Source organism: Pyrgilauda ruficollis, unplaced genomic scaffold (genome assembly GCF_017590135.1).
Source record: "Pyrgilauda ruficollis isolate IOZ18807 unplaced genomic scaffold, ASM1759013v1 scaffold286, whole genome shotgun sequence".
Classification (NCBI taxonomy): domain Eukaryota; kingdom Metazoa; phylum Chordata; class Aves; order Passeriformes; family Passeridae; genus Pyrgilauda; species Pyrgilauda ruficollis.
In genome coordinates this window covers 111,047-135,977 of record NW_024524222.1, presented here as the reverse complement: position 1 = coordinate 135,977, position 24,931 = coordinate 111,047, and the positions used below count along the sequence as shown (strand labels likewise).

The following is a 24,931-nucleotide window of genomic DNA, read 5'->3' as shown; positions in this document are numbered from 1 at the left end:
CTCCACTCCACAGGCTGAACTTTGGGATCTGGAGTTACTGTTCTGCAACACAGTCCTCTCCTCTCCTCTCCTCTCTCCTCTCCCACCCTATCCCATCCTATCCCATCCTATCCTATCCCATCCCACCCTACCCTACCCCTGTTCTTAGATTTAGCAAAAGCGTTCTCCACCTGCCTGAGCATACATTATACATTCCCTTTAAGAGACGTTTTACTCACAAGTAGCTAAACCACAAAGAAATATAATATATTTGGTCAATATAATTAGACTTCATGTAAGATGAACATGAAATATCTCCAAACCAAGCCACCAATAACCAGAGAACTTGTCCTGATGATGAACAGAAATGGTTATATATTACATAGATCCAACCACAAAGCTTGCTGGTATGAACAGCAGGATGTAAGAAATATTGATTAAAGGAACAGAAAACAGCATAAGTAGAACAGAAACAATAAAAATTAAAAAAAAAGGCAGAAAGGAATCTCAACTAACCACAGGATCCCAAGACTGACCAACTACAGCATCATATGTATAACAAAAAACCTGTCACCTGTGAAATCTGAGTGTCCTGCTTAAATGCTGCAATGCTCCAAGGTTAATGCTAATTCCCTTGCCATTCTCCTTGGAATGTCCCTCAAATATGTCTTAGCTTTCCTACAGAACTTTGCATATGTTTCGTTTAGCTTCTCTAAGAAGTCAACAGGTATAATTGCATCCAATCCCCATTCCCACCCTGTCAACTGTTTTTTGTCTGGGAACATACATATTTTTTTTACTCCTCATGCAGGGCAGCTCTCAACAGAGATCTTTTGAAGTTTAACATTTTTCTTCTTCCAAAGTAAAACAAAACACAAGACTTTTCAGTTATACAATTAACACAGACATTACACACCAATTTGTATTTCTGAAATGAGGTATTATATGCTCTGTATGGAAATACATACAATATACTTATGATCTGGAACATATAACTTCATCTTTCCAGAAAGGTTCCATGAATGTTTTGCTATGTTTAAATGCTTTTGTTTGTTTTAAATGTTCTCTGTTTAAACTTTCCCTTTAATAGAAATCAAAGATTTCAAAAGTTTTTGGCTAAAGGTTTCATCAGCACTGACATTGTGAATCTTTTAAGCTCAGTGCATCTGTAAGTACTAATGGAATCAAGTTCCACGTGAAATTTCTGATCCACTATTCCTGGTCTATACAAGCTTCCCAACTTGGAGCACCACAAAAACATTTTCCAAATGTGTTGTGATCATGGTTGCATTCTTAAACTGTTACCTTGTAAAAGTTACAACCTCCAAGAGAACAGAAACCAGAATTCCAGATTCATTGTAACTTTGTGAACTCTACTCAACCACAGGGCTATAGTGAGGATTTATACAGCAGTCAGCCTACCACAGAGTGAAACATGTGATGGGGTAGTAATGAGAACCCACATGTGCACAATTTACAATGATCCATTTCCTGCTTGTTTCTCCCCCTCACAGGAGTTCTGCCTGGTTCAGTTCTGTCTCAAATACAAACAATAACTATAACCACATTATTCTCTTCCAAGTCCGTCGAGATACCACAACCAAATGGAACACCTCGAGCAGCGTACTTGTCAAAGAGTGCACAGTGTCAGAAACCAAACTACAGAAACGCTGAATTATCTAAACCAGTTATCACACTATCTATTGGATTAACAAGGTCTAGGTAAGAAAAACATCAGTGAAGTTGTGGCTGTTCAAAAAGCAGATGTCTGGAAAATATGCCCTTGCCAAAAATTCTGTGATACATTGCGGTCCTTCAGCTGCCAATATCCAAGGCTTTTTGACAACATTTTGATTAGTGCAGTACCCACTGTAAACAGCCCCACGCTGTAAAAACACCTCAGCCATAATTCATCAGCTAAATAGAATAATAAATGACTGACTCTGCACATGTCAAACAAACACCTTAATATAGCGTAATTAAAATAAGCAATCACAGCACAACTCTTAACACTGATCTGTCTTAATCTATTTTTAACATCTGTCAAGCATCTGACCCTGTCAGACTGAGCAATTCACGAAGCCTGGGAATCGTCTGTTACTAACAAGTGACCAGACCTTTTTCTCAAGAATGGAGGAACTTTTTATCTAATGAGTATTAGACAGTGCAATAAATATTTAGAATTCATAAATGTGTTTTTCAGGATACCTAGTATCACTTACACAGTCTTTAGAGAAGGAAGCTTGCTTTCGTACAATTTTTGCAATTTTGTCTTAAGGAGACTTGGTGGAAATAGTAGCAGAGTGTAGTTTCAGAAACAGTGAGCAGAATTATAAATGCAACATGTTTAGAAAAACCTAAATCTATCAGGATAAACAAAAATGGCTCTTCTTTAGCAGAAGGAAATAACAAATCCCATTTCCTGGTCAATAGCAGTATAAATCCCTATATCCATGTAGTGCATTGATAATAAAACTAACTTGCTTTTCTTCCTTTATCAGTGTTTTATGATACACACTCTATTTGCCCACAGGAGAAAAAAGCAGACAAATCATTTTCAAAGTCAAACACCCGGACGCCTCACTTACCCTCAAGCTCTTCGTGGATGTTCTGGGATAGGCTGGTCCTGGGCAGGGCCTCCCTGCTGCAGACAAAGGAGGCTGAATTTGTGCGTGTTGTTTGGAGCTGCAAGCCAGCCCGATGGCTTCGCTGGTGTTTTGGAGTGTGACCTCAGGATAGGGAGTCTGATCACTGAACAGTTTGACTTTTAAGAGAGACGATTTCATTACATGCAGCAGATGGCCCTTCCTGGGAAAACCTCTGCCAGACAGGGAGTTGGCAGTGAGAAGAGGGCACATCCTACTTCCATAGAAGTCCATAGGAATTTCCTAATGGCCTTGAGACAGAGGAAGTGTTGGCCTTAGCTTTTCATAACAAAGCACTGGCGTGTTTTTTGAAGCACGTGCCTTACTGCTCTCCTGGGCACATTGGGAATTTCTTACTTGCTGGAAGTTAAGCACACAAAAGTTCTGCTGAGCATGAGGAAATCCACAGTGTCTAACAAGTAGGCTGAGGAAATCAAAGGTGGACAGTGGACTTTTCATAATCTTTACACAGAAATTACCGAATGATTCTCATCCCTCAAAGGCAAATAAGAAAATCCTGAAGTAAGAAAGTATTTCCACTCTTGGTACCCAAGGAGACAAGTCTCACACAGGGCAAAGTGGAATGAATTGCAGAAACTGCCCTGAGCTCAAGGGATCTGGAAGAGGCTGAAAAGCAACTTTTGTGCCAAGTTTTTTCTTAAGCATTTTGAAGGATGCAGCTAGAACTTGTTACAAGATACTACTGTGCTAAATACTTCTTGCTCCCAGTGTTATCTACACAGATAGGAAACAGGTTTTCAGCAATAAATACAGCACTTCCAACCACCCTCATCCAGAAATAGCAATAAGGATATCTGTGTTTTATATAAGATCCTAATAGTCAAAATAACCCCCAAAGAAATGACAGGCAGCCACGTCCAAATTGGAACAGTTTGGGTTGGAAGGGGCCTTTAAGAGTTATATAGTCCTACACCAACATGGGCAGAAACAACTTCTGTCAGACCAAGTTGCTCCAAGCCCCGTCCAACCTGATCTTGAACACTTCTAGGGATGGGGCATCTACCCCCTCTCTGAGCTACCTGAATGCTTGATCACTGATTAAAAATGTTCATAAAATTACTTTCTTAGGCACTTTCAGTCCACTTTGAGCAAGTTGCCATACCAGAGAGGTGAGAATTCTCCTCAGACCATCTGTCCGTTTGCAGCGATGAGCATCACCCACGGGAACATCTCCTTGGGAGCCTCTTCCCGAGCGGCCCCTCCTCTCCCTCGCTAAGGACGCAAGGTGCCTTACACTGCGCGCTTCCACTGTGGCAGCAGGCTGGGGAAAGTTGTGCAAGGAGGAGAGTCCATGGTCGTGCTGGTTGCAGTTGGATAAAGCTGTTTCTCCTCAAAGCGAAATCCCTGCCCGCAGCGTCCTGTGGGCTTTGTTCTGGTTTACGCCCCAGGCCCGGTTCTAAAGCCACGTTCGGCCTTCTCAGCGCCAGCTGGGGACGCTGCAGGAGGTCTCGCCCTCGCAGTCGGATACACGACACTCCCATTTCAACACGGGTACACCCGCACCCGGTGTGTTCCCTCTCGGTGTCCGAGGGGGCGGACGGGACGTCCCCGCGGCGCGGTGCCCTCAGGGCTGGCCCCCCTCAGGGCGCGGTGCACGCGCTCCCCTCAGCCGCGCCCCGCTCGCCGCCCCGTCCCGCGCTGCCCGCGCGGCGCTTCCTTCCGGGCGGCAGCGCCGCCGCGGCGGGAGCCATGGAGCGCGGCGCGGCGGGGCCGCTGCTCCTCAGCCGCCTGGCCGGGCCGCTGCTCCGTAGGCTCAGCGAGCTGCTGGACCGCGCGGCGCCCGGCAAGGGCTGGCGGGAGCTGGCGCAGCGAGCGGGGAGCCGCGGCACGGTGCGGCTGAGGTGAGCGCGGGCGGCGGCGGGGCGCGGGCAGCGGCGGCGGGGCGCGGCCCAGCGCTGCGTGTTTACCTCTCTAATCCCGTAAAACACTGAAAGTCCGCTTGGTGAGTGAAGGTATCACCGCGTACTGAAGGTATCTCGCCCCCAGGTTTGCGTGGCACTGTGATTTAAGGAAGGAAACGTTGATGAATCTTTTTAGTGGAAATGCGTAACCTTGTATTCTCTTTCGGAAGCTGTCATTATTTCTTTATTTGTGATTGAATCCTCTGTGATTGAACGTGCGGGATGACGACGCCAAAGTTGAAACGATAAAGTTTAGACACAGTTAACTACACTGCGCAGTCGGTGTGTTAGGCTGGGCTCCAGCAGTCACTTGTTTACAACAACTTTAAAATCAGTCTTCCTGTACTTTGAAGTTAAGAGTCTGACTCACTCTCTACGGCTTCTGAATTAGGCTCATGGAAATGAAAGGTGCTGTACTACTTTTTCTGCTGACACTTTAAAAGTGAAAATTAGAAGGTTTCTTAATACATTTACTGAGAATTGTGAGGAAAATGCATCCCTTTTACCATCTAGCTCACTAATACTAGTTTCTGCCTGTGGAGGTGTCACTGAATAACCTCTGAACTCCTGAAACTTGAAGGAAATGCTGCAAATATGTCCAAATCAACTAGGAATTTCCCATCTCTATTTTTGAAAGTCTTTTTATTTATCTACAAGTGATTGTTTACCCAGGTTCTTTCTGAAGAAAAGGTATTGAGAAGGTCTGTGTCTTGTCTTTCTCGCATTATTCCACAGCCCGCTGGACTTGGAGCAGTGTTCCCTCCAGGTGCTGGAGCCGGAAGGCAGTCCCAGCTGGAGTCTGCTGAAGCTGCTGGGGGATCGGGGCTGCACTGTGGTGGAGCTGGCAGAGTCCTTGCAGGCCCTGGAGCACACAGAGGCTCTCCGGTGCCTCAGCCATTCAGGTCAGTTCTGGGCTGTGCTTTCACTGCAGCCCTGGATTTTAGACTGGGAACACTCAAGGTAGCACTCTACAGTAACCAAAAGCATCTTTAATGCTTGAATTCTGGTAGCTGGGATCCAGATGATAACCAAGGTTATTGGCTGATCTGATTCTGAGGTTAAATGTGAGCCAAGCCTTCACGCAGTGTTATTGCAGACTTGGACTTGGCTGCCTGGGTGTGCTGGGTGTTGTCATTCTGTCTGCTGACTGGGGTTTGGTCTCCGTGTGCCTCTGGGAGATGCTTATGGACCTGAGATGGACAGACAGGTAGTGCTGCCAGCACTGGGGTCTGGAGGTGTCAGTAACTTATCCCAAGCGAAGGGGAAGGGTCCAGTTGGGGTCCAGTATGTGCTGGATTGGGTCCAGCTTGCTAACTGGACAGATTAATTTAGGATAGAACTAGATTATTTTCTACTAACACATGAATTTGATCATCCTTGTGGATCCTTTGTAGCTCAGCATATTCTGTGATTCAGTGTGGCTGTTCACAAAGTCTAGGAAGTGGGGCAGCACAAGGAGATACACAAGTAGGACCATGTAGATCAAGTGCTACTTGCTGTAGTACAGAACCAGAGCTCTCTCTCTTAGGTCCTTCTTCTTCAGGATGGGGTGAAATTCAATCTCCTGGGAAATGAAAAACCTTCTCCTTGAATGGGAAGTGGAAATGAATCCTGCAGGCTCCTTACCATGGTGATGGCTGTCCGGTTCTTTGGACAGTGTGTGAAAAGAAGCCATGGGCTGAGAAGCATTGTTAGGACAATCTTGGGCTTTTTCAAGTGTATTGTAGCAATGCTTTTCACTCTTCCATCAAGTGTTTCCCAGTGTGTCAGCTAAGGATATAACAATTGGATTGTAGGTAAGATTATGAATAGTGAATTTGCATGGTTTCAAAGTCTGGTAACCATAGATGTCACTTTGCCATATTCAAAGGTAACACTTATGCTCTGCATTTTCCAAGTAAAATGGAAGAAGTATTTATGTGTCTTTGTAATCAATCACAAAATTAAGCTGGAAGGTTTTTCTTTTCCAACCATTAAATTCCATGGTACGTACAGGAAGTGACTGTGTAGTGCTGAACAAACTGCAGGAAAAGAAATGAAACTGTGAAGAAATTATGGATCAGATTTCTTAGAACTTGCTTCTGATGAGTGCAAAATGCTTATCTTCCAGTGGATTTTTCTGATCTGTGTTCTTAAGAGCTGTTTGCGATGCAAATTGGGAGAAATAAAAAAAAAAAAAAAAAAATAAAAAAAAAATGGAAGTTTTGGAAAGGGCAAACCTTAATTTTTCTGTCATTTAAATTGAAATAGTATAATTGCTTTTTCTGTTGGTTAATGTTAGAGGATTGTGATGCTCAAAAACTACTTAACACAGTTTAACTGCAGAAAGCAGCAGAGGAAGTGTTAAAGAGGAACTGAGGTAGTGATCTCCAGTGCTAGGTCTAGAAGGAAGTGATTTTAGAGCAAGAAAGGCAGGGAATTTCAAAGTGCTGCAGCTTTTTTGGAGTAGCTGCCAGTGTGTTCCACTCTTTCAGAGAAATCCTGTGTGTGAAGGCAGAACTCACTGTCCTGCAGGCAAGGCTATGCGATTTCCCAGTGCCATGTGCTCTCTGTTTCAGGCTGTTGTCTCCAAGGGTTCTGGTCTAGTTGTACCATCCAGAGCAAAGAATGCTTCAAATCATGATTTTTAAACTTTCTGTTCTCCTTCTGATGACCTTGGCTATACCAGTGGATTTGGTTTTGAGACCATCCTGTAACAAGATCTGGAATGGTTTAGGTTAAGAAAATAACTGCATCATATTGGAGTGGTGTCAGAGTTGCTCTCCTGGCAGTTAAGATTTGAAGCAGAAAATTTTACCTTGCAGAAAACCCCACCCTTGTGTTCTGCAGGAGTCAGAGGCATAAAGCTGAAACCAAAGATTTGGTTCATAAGAGTGCATAAGGAATAGCAGGAAAATGTGCTCTGTTGGGCTTAAACTCTGACTGCTTTGGTTCCCTCTGGCTGGGCCTTAATCTGAACAGCTCAAAGAAACTGTTGGGAGTGAGCAAACATTTAAAACTGAGAATATCCTTCCAAAAAGGGATCCGTGATACCATGAGACATATTATTTATTTTAAAATTAAAATACCTGAATGATATACTTCAAATCTTTTATGAGCTCCATTGAGTACTGATGGATTTGAGCATGGATTTTGTGTAGTGGAAGACAATTTTGAATGTTCTAAAGTAATACAACTAATTGGAACTGTGTGTATACACAGTACAAACAAATTATTTTCAAGTATATTTAATGACAGAAATGTTCTGTGCTCCAAGGGCAATTTAAATGCAAATATAAATTATGGACTTGTATTTCTTCATAACTTTCCTATGTGTAAATTCTGTCTTAAAGGTGTAAAGATCATTGTACAGCCAGACTCTCAAGCAGTGCTCTCTGGTCAGGTCGTCAAGTTGTGCTGCTGGGCAACAGGACACCCATTTGTGCAATATCAGTGGTTCAAGCAGGAAAGAGAGGTAAGAGTTCATAGAGAATGCAGGGTTTTTAAACAGTGAAAATAACATGATGATTTTGGATCGTCCTTTTTTTAAGACTCTTATTCACAATGAGAGAAGACTGCTGTATATACTCATAAAACTCATAAAGTTTAAGAAATGCTGGATGATCCTGCGAACGTGCTAAAACAAAACTGTGATTCCTTGTGTTCACACCACTTCATTGCTGGGGGCTGTGAATGTGGAATGGGGCAGAAAGAAAGCTGTAAGTTCAGCTGTGTCAGCCTACCAGTAAGTTTCGAATAAGTGAAGGAGTTGAGGATGGTGTTAAGGACTTGGGATTAAATACTATAACGCTTGATCCTGGTTAAGATTAAACCAATTGAAACTGAAGTATTTTTGGTTCACCTGTGATGCAGGTTCCCCATGGTAATTCTCCAGAACTGGTTCTGAGTCCAGTGAGTGTAAAGGATTCTGGCTTTTACATCTGTCGAGTGAACAGTGAATCTTCTTTCACGTTCAGTCGGTGGGCACGCCTTGAAGTTTGTGAGCTTCAGGATCCGCCTCACGGTGAGTGGCAAAAACACCTTCTGAAAGTGCCTTCCTGCTTCCTCAAGGTGCTTGGGTCCCTGTTGCTGTGCTTAGGTTGTCTCACACTTCCTTTTCTTGTTACTTCCTTTTCCTTTTATAAGGGCTCTTAATGGGTTTGCCTGAAAACAAGTTGTGCATTTGTAATCAGCCTCAGCCACAAAACCTGACAGTGGGGGATGCTTTAGTACTGGAGTGTGGAGCTGTTGGAAACCCAATTCCTCATTACCAATGGTTCAGAAATGGATTTCCTTTGGCAAATGGGAGCAAAAGTGTCTACACGGTAAGTTACTGCAATGGGCCACACTTGGGAGCTAATGTTGACCACCTTGAGCTTACCACAGAAGGTTCCCTTGAAGAAAATAATTTCTCTAGAACCTTGGTAACTTTTGATGAAGTGCTTACTTGAAGTGCTGCTTTTAGTTTTTTTACTCTTTCTTGCCTGTGGGGCTTAGATGCAAGGCTTAAATACCTGATGCAGGTATTTTTTGGAGGTCTGTTGGGATGATTGTGATGATCCTTGCGCAGGTAACTTATGTGGATGTGGGACATCAAGGAACATACTGGTGTCATGTATTCAATGACCGGGAGGATGAAGACAGCAAGAAAGTAGAAGTCATTATAGGTAAGGAGTTCTTCTATTTCATACAGGTCAGCTCCTTTGTCCATTTCTTCCACATCACTAAAATTTATTTTTGAAGCCTTCAGTATTAAGACAAGCACATGCCTTCTATATTTTTAGTTTATCCATTTGTTAAAACACCCGCGCTTGCATCCAGCAAATGGCATTTTAGAGTTTTGGGTTTTTATGGTAACCAGCACAGAATTGCTGACCCTTTCTGGCCCTGCCAGGATGTATGTGGCTTGTTAGCAGATTGCTAGCTGATTTATGATTTTTGACAACTAAAAACCGCTTTAACCCTTGCTGGGGACATGAACTCTGTTACATGGAGTCCTTCAGCAATCAGGAGAAGTGAGATTGTTAATTTCAAGTAGAATGAATGAATACATTTCAGTGCATGTGTATTTGTAGTGAACTGAAGAGGAGCAGATCTGTTTGCATAGCTTCCAGATTTATCTGGCAATACTACTGTGTAACTTCCTAACCTAAGAAATACCCTGGTTTAGTACTCCTGAGTTTCAGGAATCATTACTGTACAGTGTTATGGCCAATGCAAATTTACACTGCTGTAAAGTGAGCCACATTGCAGAGCAGCTTGACAGTGCCCTTTGTCTTCCACCTTGTGTGCTAACTCTCATAACTGAGAGCTCATCTTCCAATTTTTTCTCCTCCTTAAAACACAAGGAAGGAAAGCTATGGCAGTGGAGTGCACAGAAGGTAATGTAACCCTCTAACTGTGAATCAGTTTTAAAAATCGGTGATGGGAATGACAGGTTGTTGAGTGTGTTGCTGAAAGGCATGTGTGGATTAAGAGCTTGGGTTTAACACACTGATGAATGATGCGACAGTCCTTCTACATGTGCTTCTCTCTTCATTGCCTGGACACCATGATCTGGATCACACAGGAGAAAAAACAGGCTACTTCCTTCTTTTGTATTCAAGTGATCTGGAGATTTCTTTGGTGGGGCTCAGGAGGCAACATCCTAGCAAGAAAATCTGGAGATATTCGGGTACCTGGGTGATCGAGCTAGTTCCAGTATCAGCTCCATGTGTGCAGAAGTGTTTCCAGCAACTTCCTTAGGATGATTTCTGTTCTCCTTTGCACTGTTGCAATAGGGAGGAGGAAGTGTATTGTGACCCTTAGTGTTGGTGCCATCCCTCCCTCGACTGCCGAGCATCTCGCAGGCTGCAGTGTCCGCAGCACGGGGGATTGTGTACAGTGGTGCTCCGAGACAGCACTGCTGCTCCAGAGATGTTTGTTTTCTTTTCCCTGCTTTCCAGTGTTCTCACAATAAAGAGGTGAATCCCCTGGTAGCTTAGGATGTTTGAAGATTGTGTCTGAAGTCTTTCTGAATACACACAGGTTCCCAAAATCAGATTTTTTGCTCAGGATGTTGCTTTTTCAGCAGCCCTTCAAGCATCTGTTCTTCAGTGGGATGATTTTGATACCTCGTTCCTTTTTCCTTCAACCTACTTGCATGCCTGTGGGATTGAGGTGTCCTAACTTCCCCCCTCTTTGTTTTTACATCTACTGTACTGCAATGCTGTGTCACAGCTTAATGTATTGCTATAGGATTTTCTCTTCTCTGTCTGGAATAAGCACAAAAGGTTTGATTTGCAGAAATGCAAAGTCAAAAGTATTTTAGAAAGGTAGTTTGTTTTCTGTGTTCAGCTTTGTTTAATAATGGCATGACATGTTTTTACTAATAAAATGGGATTTCTCCTTCTTGTTTAAACTATTATTTTATCGGTGTTTTTCTTCACAGAAGATTTAAGTGATCTTCAGGAATCAGGTAAATGATAAATTTTGAAAAACTTTAACTTGGCATCTTTATTTTATGTTACAAATCACTGAAAGCTCGCTGGGTTGCAGTATGAACTTTACAGTATTTGGATGTACCTGTAACTGAGAATTGAATAGGATCTGGTATCACCTTAAGAGCAGCACAGCTTTCTAGTTCCAAGAGATTTAACTTGAAGCACATAGAGAATCACAGGGGTGCTGTTTGTAAAATAACCCAAGGCTGCACATATACTTACATAGATACAAAGGGAATTATCTTTCTTGTCTGGGGTTTCTTGGGACTCTCAGTTTCAGCACATTGCTGCTTTCTCAGATAATTATGGTGAAAAAGATGTGAGGTGTCTGGCTATCATTCATGATATGTTGAGTGGCATATTTCTTCCAGTCACGTTGGAGTCAGCCAATGTGATTTGAAGCCTGTTAGGTGGTTATTGTAGAAGTGTTGCTCCAGAGGGGATTATCCCTGATACAGTTTTTCCAAAACCTCAACTCCCAAAGATAATTTTCTGGGTTAGATATCAAATATGTTTATGTTTTTTGCCCAGCCTCAGTTTCAACCACTGAAGGGCTTCTCTGTCATACTGTGTCATTTTATCTAGGTGAGCCACTTTGGCACACTGCTTACTGTTTCTCTTGGCACAGCATTGGCTTTGCCACCCCTCTGTGAAGTGCAGAATAAAATAATTGTCACATTCAGATGGGAATCTCTGCTAAGCATCCCCCACCGTGCATGTCTGCATTTTGTTTGGAGACGATGAACTGGTCAGATGTCACTGAAAATGCCAATGTGCAGTTTGTGAGATTCAGCATCTATTCTTCCTTAATCTATAGAATTAGCTATTCACATCCTGTCAGGTTGTTTGCTGGAAGAGGGTGAAGGAAATAATCTAAACAAAAATAACAATATCAACAAAACACCCCCAAACCCTACCAAAACAAAAAGAGGACTTTTTCTTGCATTAAACTAACAAAGTGTTAGAGAAAGCAGTGCTACTAGACTGTGGCTGTGGGGAAGATGCAGTTCATTTCCTGTAGTCACTGACACTCTGCTCTTTTCTTCTATTTCAAACAGATCCACAAGAAGAATCAAGTCACAGACCTGTGGGTAAGTAGTTTTGGACTGAAATGACTGTATGTATTTGACATCTAGGATGCAGATTTTGCTGCTCCTGAGTATTGCTGCTACTGACACTGCCAGTGCAAGACCCATGGGGCAAATAGGGAGCTCCAGGGAGGGAGATCTGTGCATATTTGTGTAGTCCTTCTAGTATGCTTGTTTGCCCTTTCAGGAGTAAACTGTGCTGAGGGTACCAGTGTTTTTAGTGACCCGTGAAGCGTTTGCAGCTTCTCATCTGTTTCAGTTTACTGCTTCAGATTGCTGTGGCCAGGCCTTAGCCAGGGTGTTACTCCATTCCTTTGAACACTTGGAGCCAGTGGTACTGGGATGTGATAGAAACGATTGCTATCCTGTCTGCTAAGGAAATGCTGTCCTTGCAGCTCTGCCTGTTCCATCATGTGGATGCTTTGATGCTGAGCTGAAGCTCAGAAAGAGATGGATAGCACATGTGATATGAAGAATAGTTGCTGGGTTTTTAAATCACTTTCTTAAATTTGCACTGTAGACTTGAGTGGTCAGGCATGTTGTCCTGTTGATACTTAACCAGACGGAAAGGCTGCTGGCCTCTGTCAGAATTTTATGGCTCTTTCAGGTTCATTAGTGTGAGGGGAAGTGGAAGTGTTCCCCTCTCATGCGGGTGAGGCTTTTTTCTTCAGGCTGAAAAGAGAGTTGAGCTGTGTTGATGTGGGATGACTTGTAAAATCAGATAAAATACTGTGCCTGAAGTAAGATTTCACTTTGGAAAAGTTTAAATTTAAAGGTGTTAAATCCATGGAATATATAAATGTGACTTTTTTTTTTTTTTTTTTTCTCTGTGTGTCTTGGCAGCCACAGACAAGGTGGCTCTGTTAATAGGAAACATGAGCTACTGGAATCATCCCCAGCTCAAGGCTCCAATGGTAGATGTCTATGAATTGACCAGTTTGCTAAGGCAGCTGGATTTCAAAGTTGTATCTTTGCTGGATCTTACTGAGTCTGAGATGCGAAATGCAGTGGATGAATTTTTACTTCTCCTGGACGAAGGAGTTTATGGTAAGGATACAGAAATCCCTTCTGGAGTAGGTCCATTTTGTATGTATCAAGTAGCAAACATCTGGTATTTGCCTCAGCTAAACAACCTTCAGTGTAAATATGATGTATGTAGAACGGGAAGAAAAAGTTAAAGGCAACCACCAACATATCCTCTGGCTTTGGTTAAAATGTTATTGTTCCTTTACTTTTAGAACAGATCAGATGTTTGAACTTCATTCTTTAACCACACCTAAAACTGCAGTGCAGGCTTTCATTTTGTTTGATAGTATTGATAGTACTTTGCTTGCCTAGATTTGATTTTGGGGCACAAAGCACAAGACAGAAGTGGGGGAGAGCATGATGGAATTTATGCATGGAGCAAAAGCCTTGCATGGAAAAGGCCAAGAGTGATCTGGTTTAGGGTGTAAGTAAAGTTCTTACATTTTCTGCTGACTGCCATTATTTTGTCATTTTTCTAAGAGTGTATTTGCTGAGATTGTATAGAAAACTCCAGAAATTATTTAGGACAGAGAGCAAAATGTTTTCCCAGGTCCCTATTTACTGGATTGCAGAATTCCTGTAGTAAAAATCCATTTGAGAAAACATGATTTGATCCCTTTTCGGAACACAAGGTCAGCTTATTTCTTAGCATGACTTTTTTTACAAATGTGTTACTTGATGCTCTCTCTGTACAGAACTGCCTGCTCTGACATTTGGGCATTTATATCTGAGCCAAAACCTGCCTGACACGAAGCCTCGGTCTGGCTTTTGAGAGCAGTTTGCTTTTATTATTCCCTGGGAAATAGATGGGCTTATCTATTTGGGTGAACTTTGAGATTTTTGCACCTTCTCAATTTTTCTCCCTAATTGTGGACATGAATGTAGCAAATAAAGTACTGAAAGGCTTTAATTAATTTCTCAGCAGCACCATATGACAGCTCTTACATGGCATATTTTTGCAGTTGTACTTTTCCAGCCAGTTGATACAAAAGGTAAGCAGAAGAGTTTTCGGTGGTGTTTGGCAACAACTATTCTGTTTAAATGATTACTTTGTTCTTTCTGCATAGTGGCTATGAATGGCTTAAAGCCTATAAAAGATGCTGTCAGTGCACAAATAGGTAACGATTTATTGCCTTTTCTAGTGGGCATAGTTTCAAATAGGAGAGGCATAATGACTACTGCTGTTTAGTCCCTGCTACATATAAACCTGATGCTTACTAGGTTGTGTAATTCTGGCTTACTGCCAGGAAAGTGGCATTTCAGATGCTGGTCCTTAAGAGCAGGAGTAGTAAACAAAGTGATGATGATTGTCTCCTCTGCTGTCTTAGTCTGTGCTGTTCTAAATGTGGGTTGCAATTAACATTGTATTCCACACAGGGTAAAAGCACAGACCCATGTGTTTGAAAGGCTAAAAATATTTAGGCTGCTTTCTTCTTAAATGAGAGGGACTGAGAGAGGGAGGGAGGGAGGGAGGCAGATATCAGTTAAATGCTGACGTCTCTGAGGAACTTGAGCCTACTTAAAATTGTTGTGTGCGAGTCTCTGTTGAGGCCCTCCAAATATGTTTACTCCACTTACCCCAGGTATGTGCAGATTTATTTCTGATCTTGAGCTCAACGTATTAACTGTTGCAGGTACTTGGCACATAGCACAGTCATCTGCCAAGGATAGAAAAGGAATGTAGTCAGTCAGTCCAATTACTTACAGAATATATGCTCAGACACATAGAATCTCAGATATAACCCTGATTTAGGTCCAGATCCAAGCTCTGGAAATCACATTAAGACTTTCCTTTTAATCTAGGGCCTGACACAAGGTTATGCAGTTGCACTTCATACCATTTTTAGCTCTCTTGAAGCTCACCAGGCTCAGGTAGCCCTCATATTTTCATTTCTTGTAGCTGTGTGTACTGAAAAGGTGAAAGCATCTAGCCCACCTCCACAAGCTAGTATGTTAGGGTGAGGCTTATTCTGGGTTTTGTCTGAATCTGCCAGTGTTGTAGTGACTTCAAATTTTCAGCAAATTTTAGTAAGAATAACAACATAAGAATATGGTATCTCTAGCCAGCATAAATTGTCAGATTTCTGTTGACTTTTATTCAGCTGAGCACTATATTCTAATTTCAGATCTGACCCACAGACTGCTTTAGCTAGATAAATAAAAATTCTTTTTAGAAGATGGAATTTGCATAATTAAGGAAAACCAGCACTGGGAATAGGCAATAGGAAAATTCAGTTAAATCATGCAAACCTCTGGTAACTGCATTTTATGGCAGTAGAGATTGCTGATTCTAAGATCATCAAATATTCATGCAAATTTAAATGACTTTAATATTGGACATTTTTATTCATATTAGGAAAATCTAAGTCCTAGTTTGCAGTTCCCTTTCTCAGGGTTGAGAACAACTTTCTTGTTTTATTGAAGATTCTAAATCTTAAAATGTTGTAGACTGTTGTGCAGTGACACATGAAGGACATGATGGCAGGATAATAATTTCTGGCTAGGTAAGCATGAGAAGAGTTTGTTTAGTAGACCCAGAAGAGTCATGAGTGTGTAACTAGGAGATATAGCTGCAATCAACTGAACATGAGCTGTTGGTAGATGGTAACGGGGATGTGCTCTGGAGTCCTGCCAAACTCTTCAGCATTATTTTTTTTTCTGTCTATAAGCTGCAGACTTAGTGCTGCTCAGAGCTTTGTAATTGCACCTGTGGAGAAGATGTTTTACGGTTGGCACATTTCCTTGTTCCTCTCTGTGAGTTACACATCACAAATAACATGCTGTCTCTGTTACAGGTTAGAGCATTTTAAGTATTTAACTTGGTGTGTGTATGCAAATATCTAACTGATTCTACTGCATGTGTGATTTTTGTGCTTCTTTTAATTTATTGTGTTGGTGTATTGTGGAGTTGATGTTATTGTGGCTTGAAGTGGCTTCAGTGAACTCCCTGGCCCACAGTCAGCGCTGTGCATGACGGTTTTCACCCTCTGAAATGGACAGAAGTCTCTGATGCACTGCTCACTATCACACTGTTTTGAACTCAGGTTTGTTATACTATGCTGGCCACGGCTACGAAAACTATGGGAACAGTTTCATGGTTCCTGTTGATGCCCCGAATCCCTACCGCTCAGCAAACTGCCTGTGCGTGCAGAGCATCCTGCGGCTGATGCAGGAGAAGCAGACGGGACTCAACGTGTTCCTGCTGGATATGTGTCGCAAAAGGTATCTCCTGGGGTGCAGCTCTTTGGGGTCTGAACAGAAAGATGGGCCTCCTGCCAATGAGAAGTCTTCAGGCTGAAAATTCACTGTACTGCAAAGTTCATGGTTCTGAGAATTCACAGCCTGCACCTGAGTGCTTTTAGCATCAGTAGGATTCACCCACAGACTTCTGCCCATGGCCTTGGATAGAGTTGTGAACCTGGTGGTTGGACTTTGTTCCCATGGGTACATTCCTACCTCCTGATTTCAAGGACATTTATTTCTTTTTTGCTGTTGTTTTTTAGAAGTTATAAACAGACTGATCAGATTAAAGTTAAATTTGGCATCTTAAAGAAGAAACAGGACCCTTTCCCCTGAGATCATTATCCATCCTCTTCATTACAGGGAGGAAGGAGAAGCCCTGTGATCAAAGGCATGTTAACTTAGCAGAAGGGCTCAAGTGAAGTGCTTATTTTGGAATTCCTGAGAGCCATGGACTTTGCTTCTATATTGAGGATCTTGTATCTTTATTTAGAGGTTAAAAACCAACTAATTTATGGGATTTTTCTACACAAAGTACTGTGTTCTTTCCATGTTGAGAAACTACTGTGATCAATTAAACTTTCACTTGAAATCAGCTCTTCAGTCAGCACTTTTGGCTGTTGGTCTCTGAGGAATGTTTCATAATAGAAAATTTCTGGCACTTTAGTATCTGTGCAGCCTCCAAACTTCTCTGCCAATGAAATGCCCATGACCCAATCAGCTTCACAATCTGCTGTCCAAATAGAAAATCCATTGTACTAACAGCACCATGTTTGGTGGGGAAAAGAAAAATTTAAAAAAAACATGCCATTTTTTAAGTAACCTAAAATGGGCAGATATCAGAATTGTGTTTTGCAGAGAATGCAGCCAAACTCCACTGGTTACTACAGCATGCCCTTCTCTGGGTAATGCCTGGTGCCTCTGTCTTTACACTGCCCTCAGGCAGAGTGTTGATGGGGCTGACTTTTGTATAATGAGCAGTCAGGATTCATTACAGACTTGGAGGAGTGAAACAGATCACTGGTTCTGAACTCTCTCTGTTTTGTGTTTTGATTTTGTTGCCATTATGAGTTCTCAAATTACTGTTTTACTTTCTCGTGTTTCCGTTTGTTACAGAAATGAATATGATGACACTATTCTTATCTTGGATGCTCTGAAGGTTACGGCAAACATTGTTTTTGGATATGCAACGTAAGGAAGTTATTCTTCTGTGCCACAGAAATAACTGATACTGTATAGCTGATCTTTTTCAGAACTGTGCTGTGGGCCAGTAACCTTGGTCACTTTTCAAGTGCAAAAAATTGCTGAACAGAAGTAGTCAGGAGCTTTATTAAAGTCATCAGTAATAAATTTAAGCTCCTCATGTGAGCAGTTTGATGAACAGGTCTAGTGTGTGATGTCATTTTAAGAGAAACTTCCATCAGCTGCTTGCAAGGGGACATGAAGAGCAGGTTGGCCTTGGACACAACCTGGTTTTCAAATTGCAGGGTTTCTTTCCCCATTCCCAGTATAAATTTACTCTTAATCCTGCAGGTTTTTCAGTGTTTTTTCCGTGTCCAATGCTGATGATCTCACAGGTGCCAAGGAGCAGAAGCTTATGAAATTCAGCAGCTGGGGTTGGCCAATGGAATCTTCATGAAGTTCCTGAAGGACCGTTTGTTAGAAGACAAGAAGGTCACTGTTCTGCTTGATGAGGTTGCAGAAGGTGAACTCCAGCTTACTGCACTAACAGTCTCCTCAGTCTGCCTTACTGAAAACAACTTTGCTTCCATGTCTTTCCTCTCATTGTGAATGTGTTACACTAATTAAATCTCTTTCTTGTTGTGTTTTGTTCAAATAGCAGGTGCTGCTGGACAGCATATTAACAACATTACTGATGCTCAGCTTGTTTAATAGTTTTCAGTTTTATACTTTCCTCTTCAGTGAACCTTATTTGTTCTAAGTATCTTTCTGCATGGAGCTTTGAATTGTCCATCCACAAAACAGCTCTTCTGTCCTGTGGTGCCAGCTGCTTGTGGTAGTCCAGTCGTTTGCATATTAATTTAAACAATTAACATTATCCTACTTGCCTCAGAGTGCTATAGCAATAATGATTTGTTCTCTAAGTGCAGTAAAAAGGGCAATGCACTGTGTTAATTTGCCTGGTTCGGTGATTGTATTTTTGATGTTTTTGATTTTGATGTTTTTACTAAAGTAAAAAGTGTGGAGGGAAAGCTTACTGCTTCTGTGCAAACACCTGCTCCAAGCGCAGAACAGTGTCAAACTGGTGTGTGGAGGTGCATCAGCCCAGCTCTGCCCCGGGTTCAGCAGCCTGGGGCAGCTGCAGGTCACAGAGCTTTGTGTTCTGTTCAAGAGTGCAGGGAAAGATTGACTTGTCAGGCAGCATGACAAGCACTGCTGTGAGTATTCCCAGGTGTTGGGTGTCAGGGAGTACACAGGTTTGTGCAGACAGTGCTAGAGGAATGTTCCCATTAAGTGTTCCATGGAAACAGCCCCCATGGAAAAGGCTGCAGCCTGCTGGCTCTGTGGCTCTTGCTGTGCCTGTGCCACAAGAGTGCAGTGCTGGCTCATGGTCAGCTTGGTGGCCACTAGGTCCCCAAGCAAGTCCTTCCTTGCAGAGGTTCTTCTGTGCAGATTTGCGTCCCAGCGAGTCAGGGCCCTTTGTGGGCCTCTGCAAGGGATTATTCCTGCTTGGGAGCAGAACTTGGTGTTCCCTGTTACTGGACTTCATGACCTTCCTCTCTGCTCAATTCCACAGCCTGTCCAGGACACTCTAAAGAGCAGTACAGTCTTGTGGGGTATCAGCCACTCCTCTCCGTTTTTAATCATCTGCAAACTTTCCAAGTTTTATTCTCTGTCCTGACATGTGGGTCATTAGTGATGCTGTTAAATAATCAATATTGGGCCCTTGTATCTAAACCTAAAATACTCCCCTTGCCCCCAGTTCTTTAGAATAATCTCCTCCAATGGAATTACTCACATTCTTGAAATTAGCCCCTGTAATTAGGACCTTACCCAGTCAGAGCCGTGATGCTGCTTGGGCTGGCTCTGAGGAGCAGGGGACGATGTTGGCCAGGCTGCATGCGACACCTCGGGGCTCTGCAGAACTGCTTCAGCCTTCAGGGAAGGAGGAGCTGAGCAAGGAGTACCTGTAAAACAGAGGTTCCTGATGGATGAGCTGGCTCTGGCATAACCACAGTCACCACACATTGCAGGAAGGTACTTAATTCAGTTGGAATTGCAGCAGCATTGATTTTGAAAGAACCTCTCTGCATCTTGTTTTTAGATATGGGCAAGTGTCCCCTTACCAAAGGCAAGCAAGCCCTGGAGATCCGCAGCAGCTTGTCAGAGAAAAGGGCATTAACTGATCCTGTTCAACAAAGCACATCTTCTGCAGAGTCCCTGGCACGGAACCTGCAGTGGGCCAAAGCTCATGGTACTGTACAGTCTGCCTTCAGATCCTGATGGGAGAAGGAAGGGCTTGTACTACTGAATGGAAATGGAAGAAATTCAAGGCTATAGCTACATTTTCATTACTATGTTCAGTTGGAAGTTTTTGAGTTGGAGTTTACCACTGCATGAGATAGTAATGAACAAGGTGACATGTAGAATTCGTGTATGTTCAGTATATTTAAGACCACTCAGACACTGGAGGGGGAGACTTAGGGGTTGTCTGTCTTCTGGGACAGCCTCCCAGTACTGCTTGTCTAGCAGTGACATTTGTAAGATGTCATTGATCTAGTTCCAACATCATCACCTAAAATGCCAGGTGAAAAGCCAGGTGAACTGTATGGTAAATGTGCATGATGAAAAGAAGTTTTCAGTGCAGACAACCAAGAAAAATAAAATAAGACTGAGATGAGTTCCAGGCTTCCTAGCCTTTTAAGAAGGCCAGTGGGGTTTAAGACCTGTTTTTACCTTTTTCACCTAAACCTGTTGGAATACATCTTCAAATTTCTTTGACAGTTGGGGCAGAGGGTCAGGGATGGCATTTCTAAGACCACTCGTCATATAGGAAGACTCTCTCAGAGATGCAGAAGTTTATTTGTGATCCCAAGCACTAAATTCTTGTTTGTTAAAGGATTGAAAAAGAAAAATGCATATGCTAAATTTATATTTAGACTGTAACAATGTGTTATTTCTTGGCAGAGCTTCCAGAAAGTATGTCCCTTGAATTCCAGTGTGGTGTTCAGATTCAGTTGGGGTTTGCAGCCGAGTTCTCCAATGTCATGATAATCTATACACAGATAGTTAAGAAGCCCCCTGAAATCACAGCTTGCAGAGCCCACATCACAGACTTCCCACTCGTAAGTGCTTCCTGTTGCTGTCTCATGATCTTGCCCCACTGAAGTTGAAAATTTTCTGCTCCACCCATATCAAGTTGCATCTTGTATAATGAAATGGGTCTAAAATGCTGCAACTTCTCAAACTGAAAGAAATACTATTTTATGGTCTACAAATTCTATATAATCAATTAAGTTCTCTTTTTTTTCTTGCAATAGGACTTGGATGTAGATCCTAAAGAGGCCAATAAAGGAACTCCTGAGGAAACTGGAAGCTATTTAGTATCAAAGGACCTTCCCAAACACTGCCTCTACACCAGGCTGAGTTCACTGCAAAAACTAAGGGTTAGTATATACTGTTAGTTACGAGTTTGCCCAGATAATTGACACTGTTTATTTTGCTTTGCAGTTCTGTTGAGGCAGCTGTGTATTGTTAGTGTAGTTAGTTCTTTGGAGGGAAAGAATGGATAATGGCACAGTTCAGTGACTTTAATTTCAGCTGAAAAGTAAAAGGCAGGGAATTGATGCATATGAAATCCTGAAACAGGTGTGCAAGGCCCTTTGTATTTTCCAGGCCCATGCTGAACTTGGCCAAGATGGTTATTTTTGTGCAGATCACCTATTGCATGCTCTGAGGGTATTCCTATGCTTTTTAGGAGGAACATGACCTGAAGCAGAGCTGCCTCTTACAAAGTCATTAGTAGGAGATGAAAGTGTTGTGTATCATCTGCCTGTGCTCCTGGGCACACAGTTTTTGAAAGGCTCTCTTCAGCAGACTGTGTCACAGCTAAGTGTCTCTGTATCTTTGTGTCATGAACATCTGTGCCAGACACAGCCTGGCATCTCTTCTTCAGTGCTTTTGGCAGTTGAGGTAACACAAGTGTTTCTGGAAATACAGACTGTTCAGTGAACAAGGAGTGACCAAAAGAGGACCTCAGGAAACAAGGCCTGCCCATTGTGTGTCTCTAGCTCCTAAAAAGGTCACTCTGCTTCTCCAGGAGACTGGAGCCTCCCTAAGTGTTTCCTGTCGTGTTTATTTGGAGAGGAAGTATAACTTTTTCTCTCCCCCTCTTTCTGCTTTTACAGGAACATTTAATCTTCACTGTTTGCTTGCACTATGAGTATTCAGGAATAGAAGATACAATGGATGAAAGAAAGGAGATTAATGTTGGGAAGCCCCTTATTGCTAAATTAGGGCTTCACCCTGGATTCAAAACCAAGAACTGTCTCCAGACATGTTGCATGCCTGGTTATCCTTTTCATAATCCAGTAGAATTGAGTCCAGAGGCAGCTGAATACTACATCCCTAGTCATTGCCAACCCAATTCCTCTCCAGGTGTTTACCATCCAAACTGTGCTTGCTCAAACAGCATCACACAAGCAGAGGCATGTTCCTGCAATGGAACTTCCAGGATGTTGGCTTCAAGACACGAAGTACAGCATTACTCACCCACTGTGGAAAAGCATAATGTACCAGTAGAGACCACTGATGATACTGTTGAACTGGAATTCTTCCTCTCTGACAGCCTTAGCTTCTCTGAACAGCAATAGCTGGGATGTGTTTGGACTAGACCATCCTTGAACAGAGGGGCTTCCACACTGACTCTCCATCTTCTGGAGTCTGGAGACTTCCAGACAAGGCCCTGCAGGGTCTAGAGTAGGTGCTGGGAATGAGGTTGTGGTGAAAATTTTTCATATCTTAAGAGACAAAACTGGACCAATAGATTTAGGAATGAAAAATGCATTCTTTCTATTTTTTTTTCACCTACTATTTGTTGTTTGGTACAGAGAAAAATCTGAACTGCTCAAAGTTTTCTTTTCTATTCTTTGGCCATCGTGTGTTAGGATTGGTCACTGATGTTCCAGTGCCTTGGATGTAGCCAAAAAGCAGCTCTGACTGCATTCTCCTCTCTGATTGCCAGATATCCAGCATCTGGCAGTGTCTGAGAGGGATAAGAACTGTGCAAGGAACCCAAAACCTGGAGAGCCAGCAAATTGACATCACTTTTGTTTTTAAGAATACTACAGATTATCAGAGGGCGCAAAGTCATGGAATCATACTGTGGTGGATTGTTTCTATTTTGATTTTTTTTTTCTTTTCCATAACACTTAAGATTTTTGCTGATCTGATACCTGATTTTTCATATTCTGGAAGAACACTAACTGGAAAGATGAGGGCAAGTACCTGCTCAGCAAGCAAGGTATTGTATGGTCAGTCTCACAGACATGCTGAGGGCTAAAACAAGAATTACAAGAAGAGTGATGTTTTATTAGGTCATTGAAAGTCTTGATGCTTTGAAAATGCAAAAAATATTGGGGTGTAAGGAAACTAAAATCAAAGGGAGTTTTCAGACAGGGGTAGTAGCCTCTCCTGTACTGGTAATGTTGAGAGGAAGAATTGCTTTAATTAAGATCCTCATCATGAAAACAAGATAAGTGAATGTTATTGAAGCAGACAAGCCTGTTTCAATCTCCAGTGGAGAGTGCTGCGATCTGGTGGCCTGGCAATGTCCTGGTGTGGCCATAAAACTTTTGAGATTGGAATGTTAATGCTTCTTTAACTAAATCTGGTGATCTTCAGGATGCTCTGTGCTGAAAGGTGGATATAGGTACATGGATATAGCTGTTCCAGGATGACAGCCATGCTTGAAGTAACCTGTACATGAGCTTGAATTTCTGTTTTCCTTCTGCAGGGTGTTAAATAGCATCATACCTATTAATGAATGAGATGGACCTGCATTAACTATTCTGTGCAGTTGACTTCTAAATCAGATTATAGTTTGAGACTATGGTCTAGGAGTGTACTACTTAGCTAATACTTTGTCAGTTTCCTAATATGTATAAAAGCTTATTCTTTTTTCTTACCCTGTAATAAATTGTTTGTCCACAAAATCATGTACTATGTGCATATGTAGTTGCTACATTCTTCTATGCCTTCCAGCCTTAAAAAGCCCAAAACTTTATTGAAACAAAACATGTAAGGAAAGAATTTCCTTAACAGAAAAGAAGGGAAATCTGAATTATGAGCTTCAGCTCAAGAAATACAGGTCTGGGCCTGGGCTGATAGCCTTGCCCCTCGAAGCTAAACCCCTGCCTCTTGAGAGGTGCAGAGGCATTCGATCTTTAACAGGTATCCTTGGAAATATTTGTATGTGCATGTATGTACTTCTGTGTGTGTGAATTGATTTAAATCCTCTATGGGAAGTATAGTATAGATATTGCCATCTTAGATCTGGAATTGAATTCCTGCTGCACTCATAGGAATTAAATACTTTCACAGATGTTAAATAGTCAGCAGTTAGGTGGTGCCAAATTCTTCAGGCGTAAACCCCTGCCCAGGTCTGAACCCTGTGACTCAGCAGCAGGGCCTCTCTTAGCCTTTGGCATTCATGGTGCCTGTGTAAATCATTCTGCATTGATTCTGGACAGATTTCCCTCTGTGTGCATAATCCATGGAGCAGTTACCAGAGTGAACGCTGCCATTCAACCTCATCACCCTTTTGCACATTTACATTAAACCTGATTTTGCTAACACCTTTAACAGAGGCTCTCTGAGTGACCTAAATCACTCAGACTTGTCCAAATTGTATGACAAAAGTCTGCCTGTGGCAGTAGAGTGTCTGGAGGAAAACTTTTATCTGTCTGAACCTTCTTTAAAAAGAGATTGGTGATGAAAAGGCATTTTCTCACTGCAGCACTGTCTTTAGGAAGTGCTCTAACTGTTTTAATCATTAGTGTTCACAATGAAATACTCTGCTTCTTCAGAGCAAGCAGCAAGCAGCACCCATTTCCTTTGGCCCAGGTCCAGGAAAGCACTTTAAAAATTCAACAGGCATAAATTAACATTTCAATCTCAGTGAAATTGGTGGGATTAAAAAACATGCCTAAACCTAGGCAGTTGTTACTGCTCTCTTTGACTTGTGGTACGCTTTTTAAATCAAAGCCTCAGGGTTTTGGGGTTTTTTTCTACAGTGCAGTTATTTGGAGATGATTATTTTTTGCTGAAGTATCTGGTAGGCTAAATTACTTTGACCTCTGCTGTAGCATTGCTGTATTGTTTTGTATAACTTAAGTGTTTGTTACCTGGGTTTGGATGTTGAATATGTTTAGAAAAAAAAGGTTTAAGGTAATCTAAATAAACTCTGGCTTCTCTGGCCTGAGAAGGGTTCATGTGCTTCAGAAAGGCCAAGACAGTTCTTCCATTGTCCCTCACCACACTGCAGTAAGGTGGGAGTGCATTTACATTCTGTACTTCCATAGAGCTGTGCAGGCTGACTCCTCTCGTTA

General features: G+C 42.2%; 2 protein-coding genes across 3 annotated transcripts in view; one reads left to right on the top strand and one right to left on the bottom strand.

The window, feature by feature from the left end:
- Positions 1-2,840, bottom strand: part of ALPK2 (alpha kinase 2) — a 29,852-nt gene extending 27,012 nt beyond the window's left edge. The window contains 1 exon segment of the mRNA XM_041472223.1: positions 2,568-2,840. The gene's annotated coding sequence lies outside the window, so the exon portion shown is untranslated.
- A 1,388-nt stretch (positions 2,841-4,228) lies between these two features.
- MALT1 (MALT1 paracaspase) lies at positions 4,229-24,770 on the top strand. 2 transcript variants are annotated; one of them, XM_041472231.1, is made up of 17 exons: positions 4,229-4,486; positions 5,282-5,448; positions 7,879-8,000; positions 8,399-8,549; positions 8,672-8,850; positions 9,096-9,192; positions 9,874-9,906; positions 10,956-10,982; positions 12,066-12,098; positions 12,939-13,142; positions 16,166-16,343; positions 17,478-17,552; positions 17,939-18,066; positions 19,648-19,797; positions 20,511-20,668; positions 20,864-20,989; positions 21,731-24,770. In XM_041472231.1, the coding sequence occupies exons 1-17, from the start codon at positions 4,335-4,337 to the stop codon at positions 22,193-22,195; spliced, it is 2,445 nt and encodes an 814-aa protein (XP_041328165.1). In that variant the 5' UTR covers positions 4,229-4,334; the 3' UTR covers positions 22,196-24,770. The 2 variants fall into 2 exon arrangements, with proteins under 2 accessions (XP_041328165.1, XP_041328166.1); XM_041472232.1 differs by lacking the exon at positions 9,874-9,906.
- Positions 24,771-24,931: the final 161 nt, after the last annotated feature.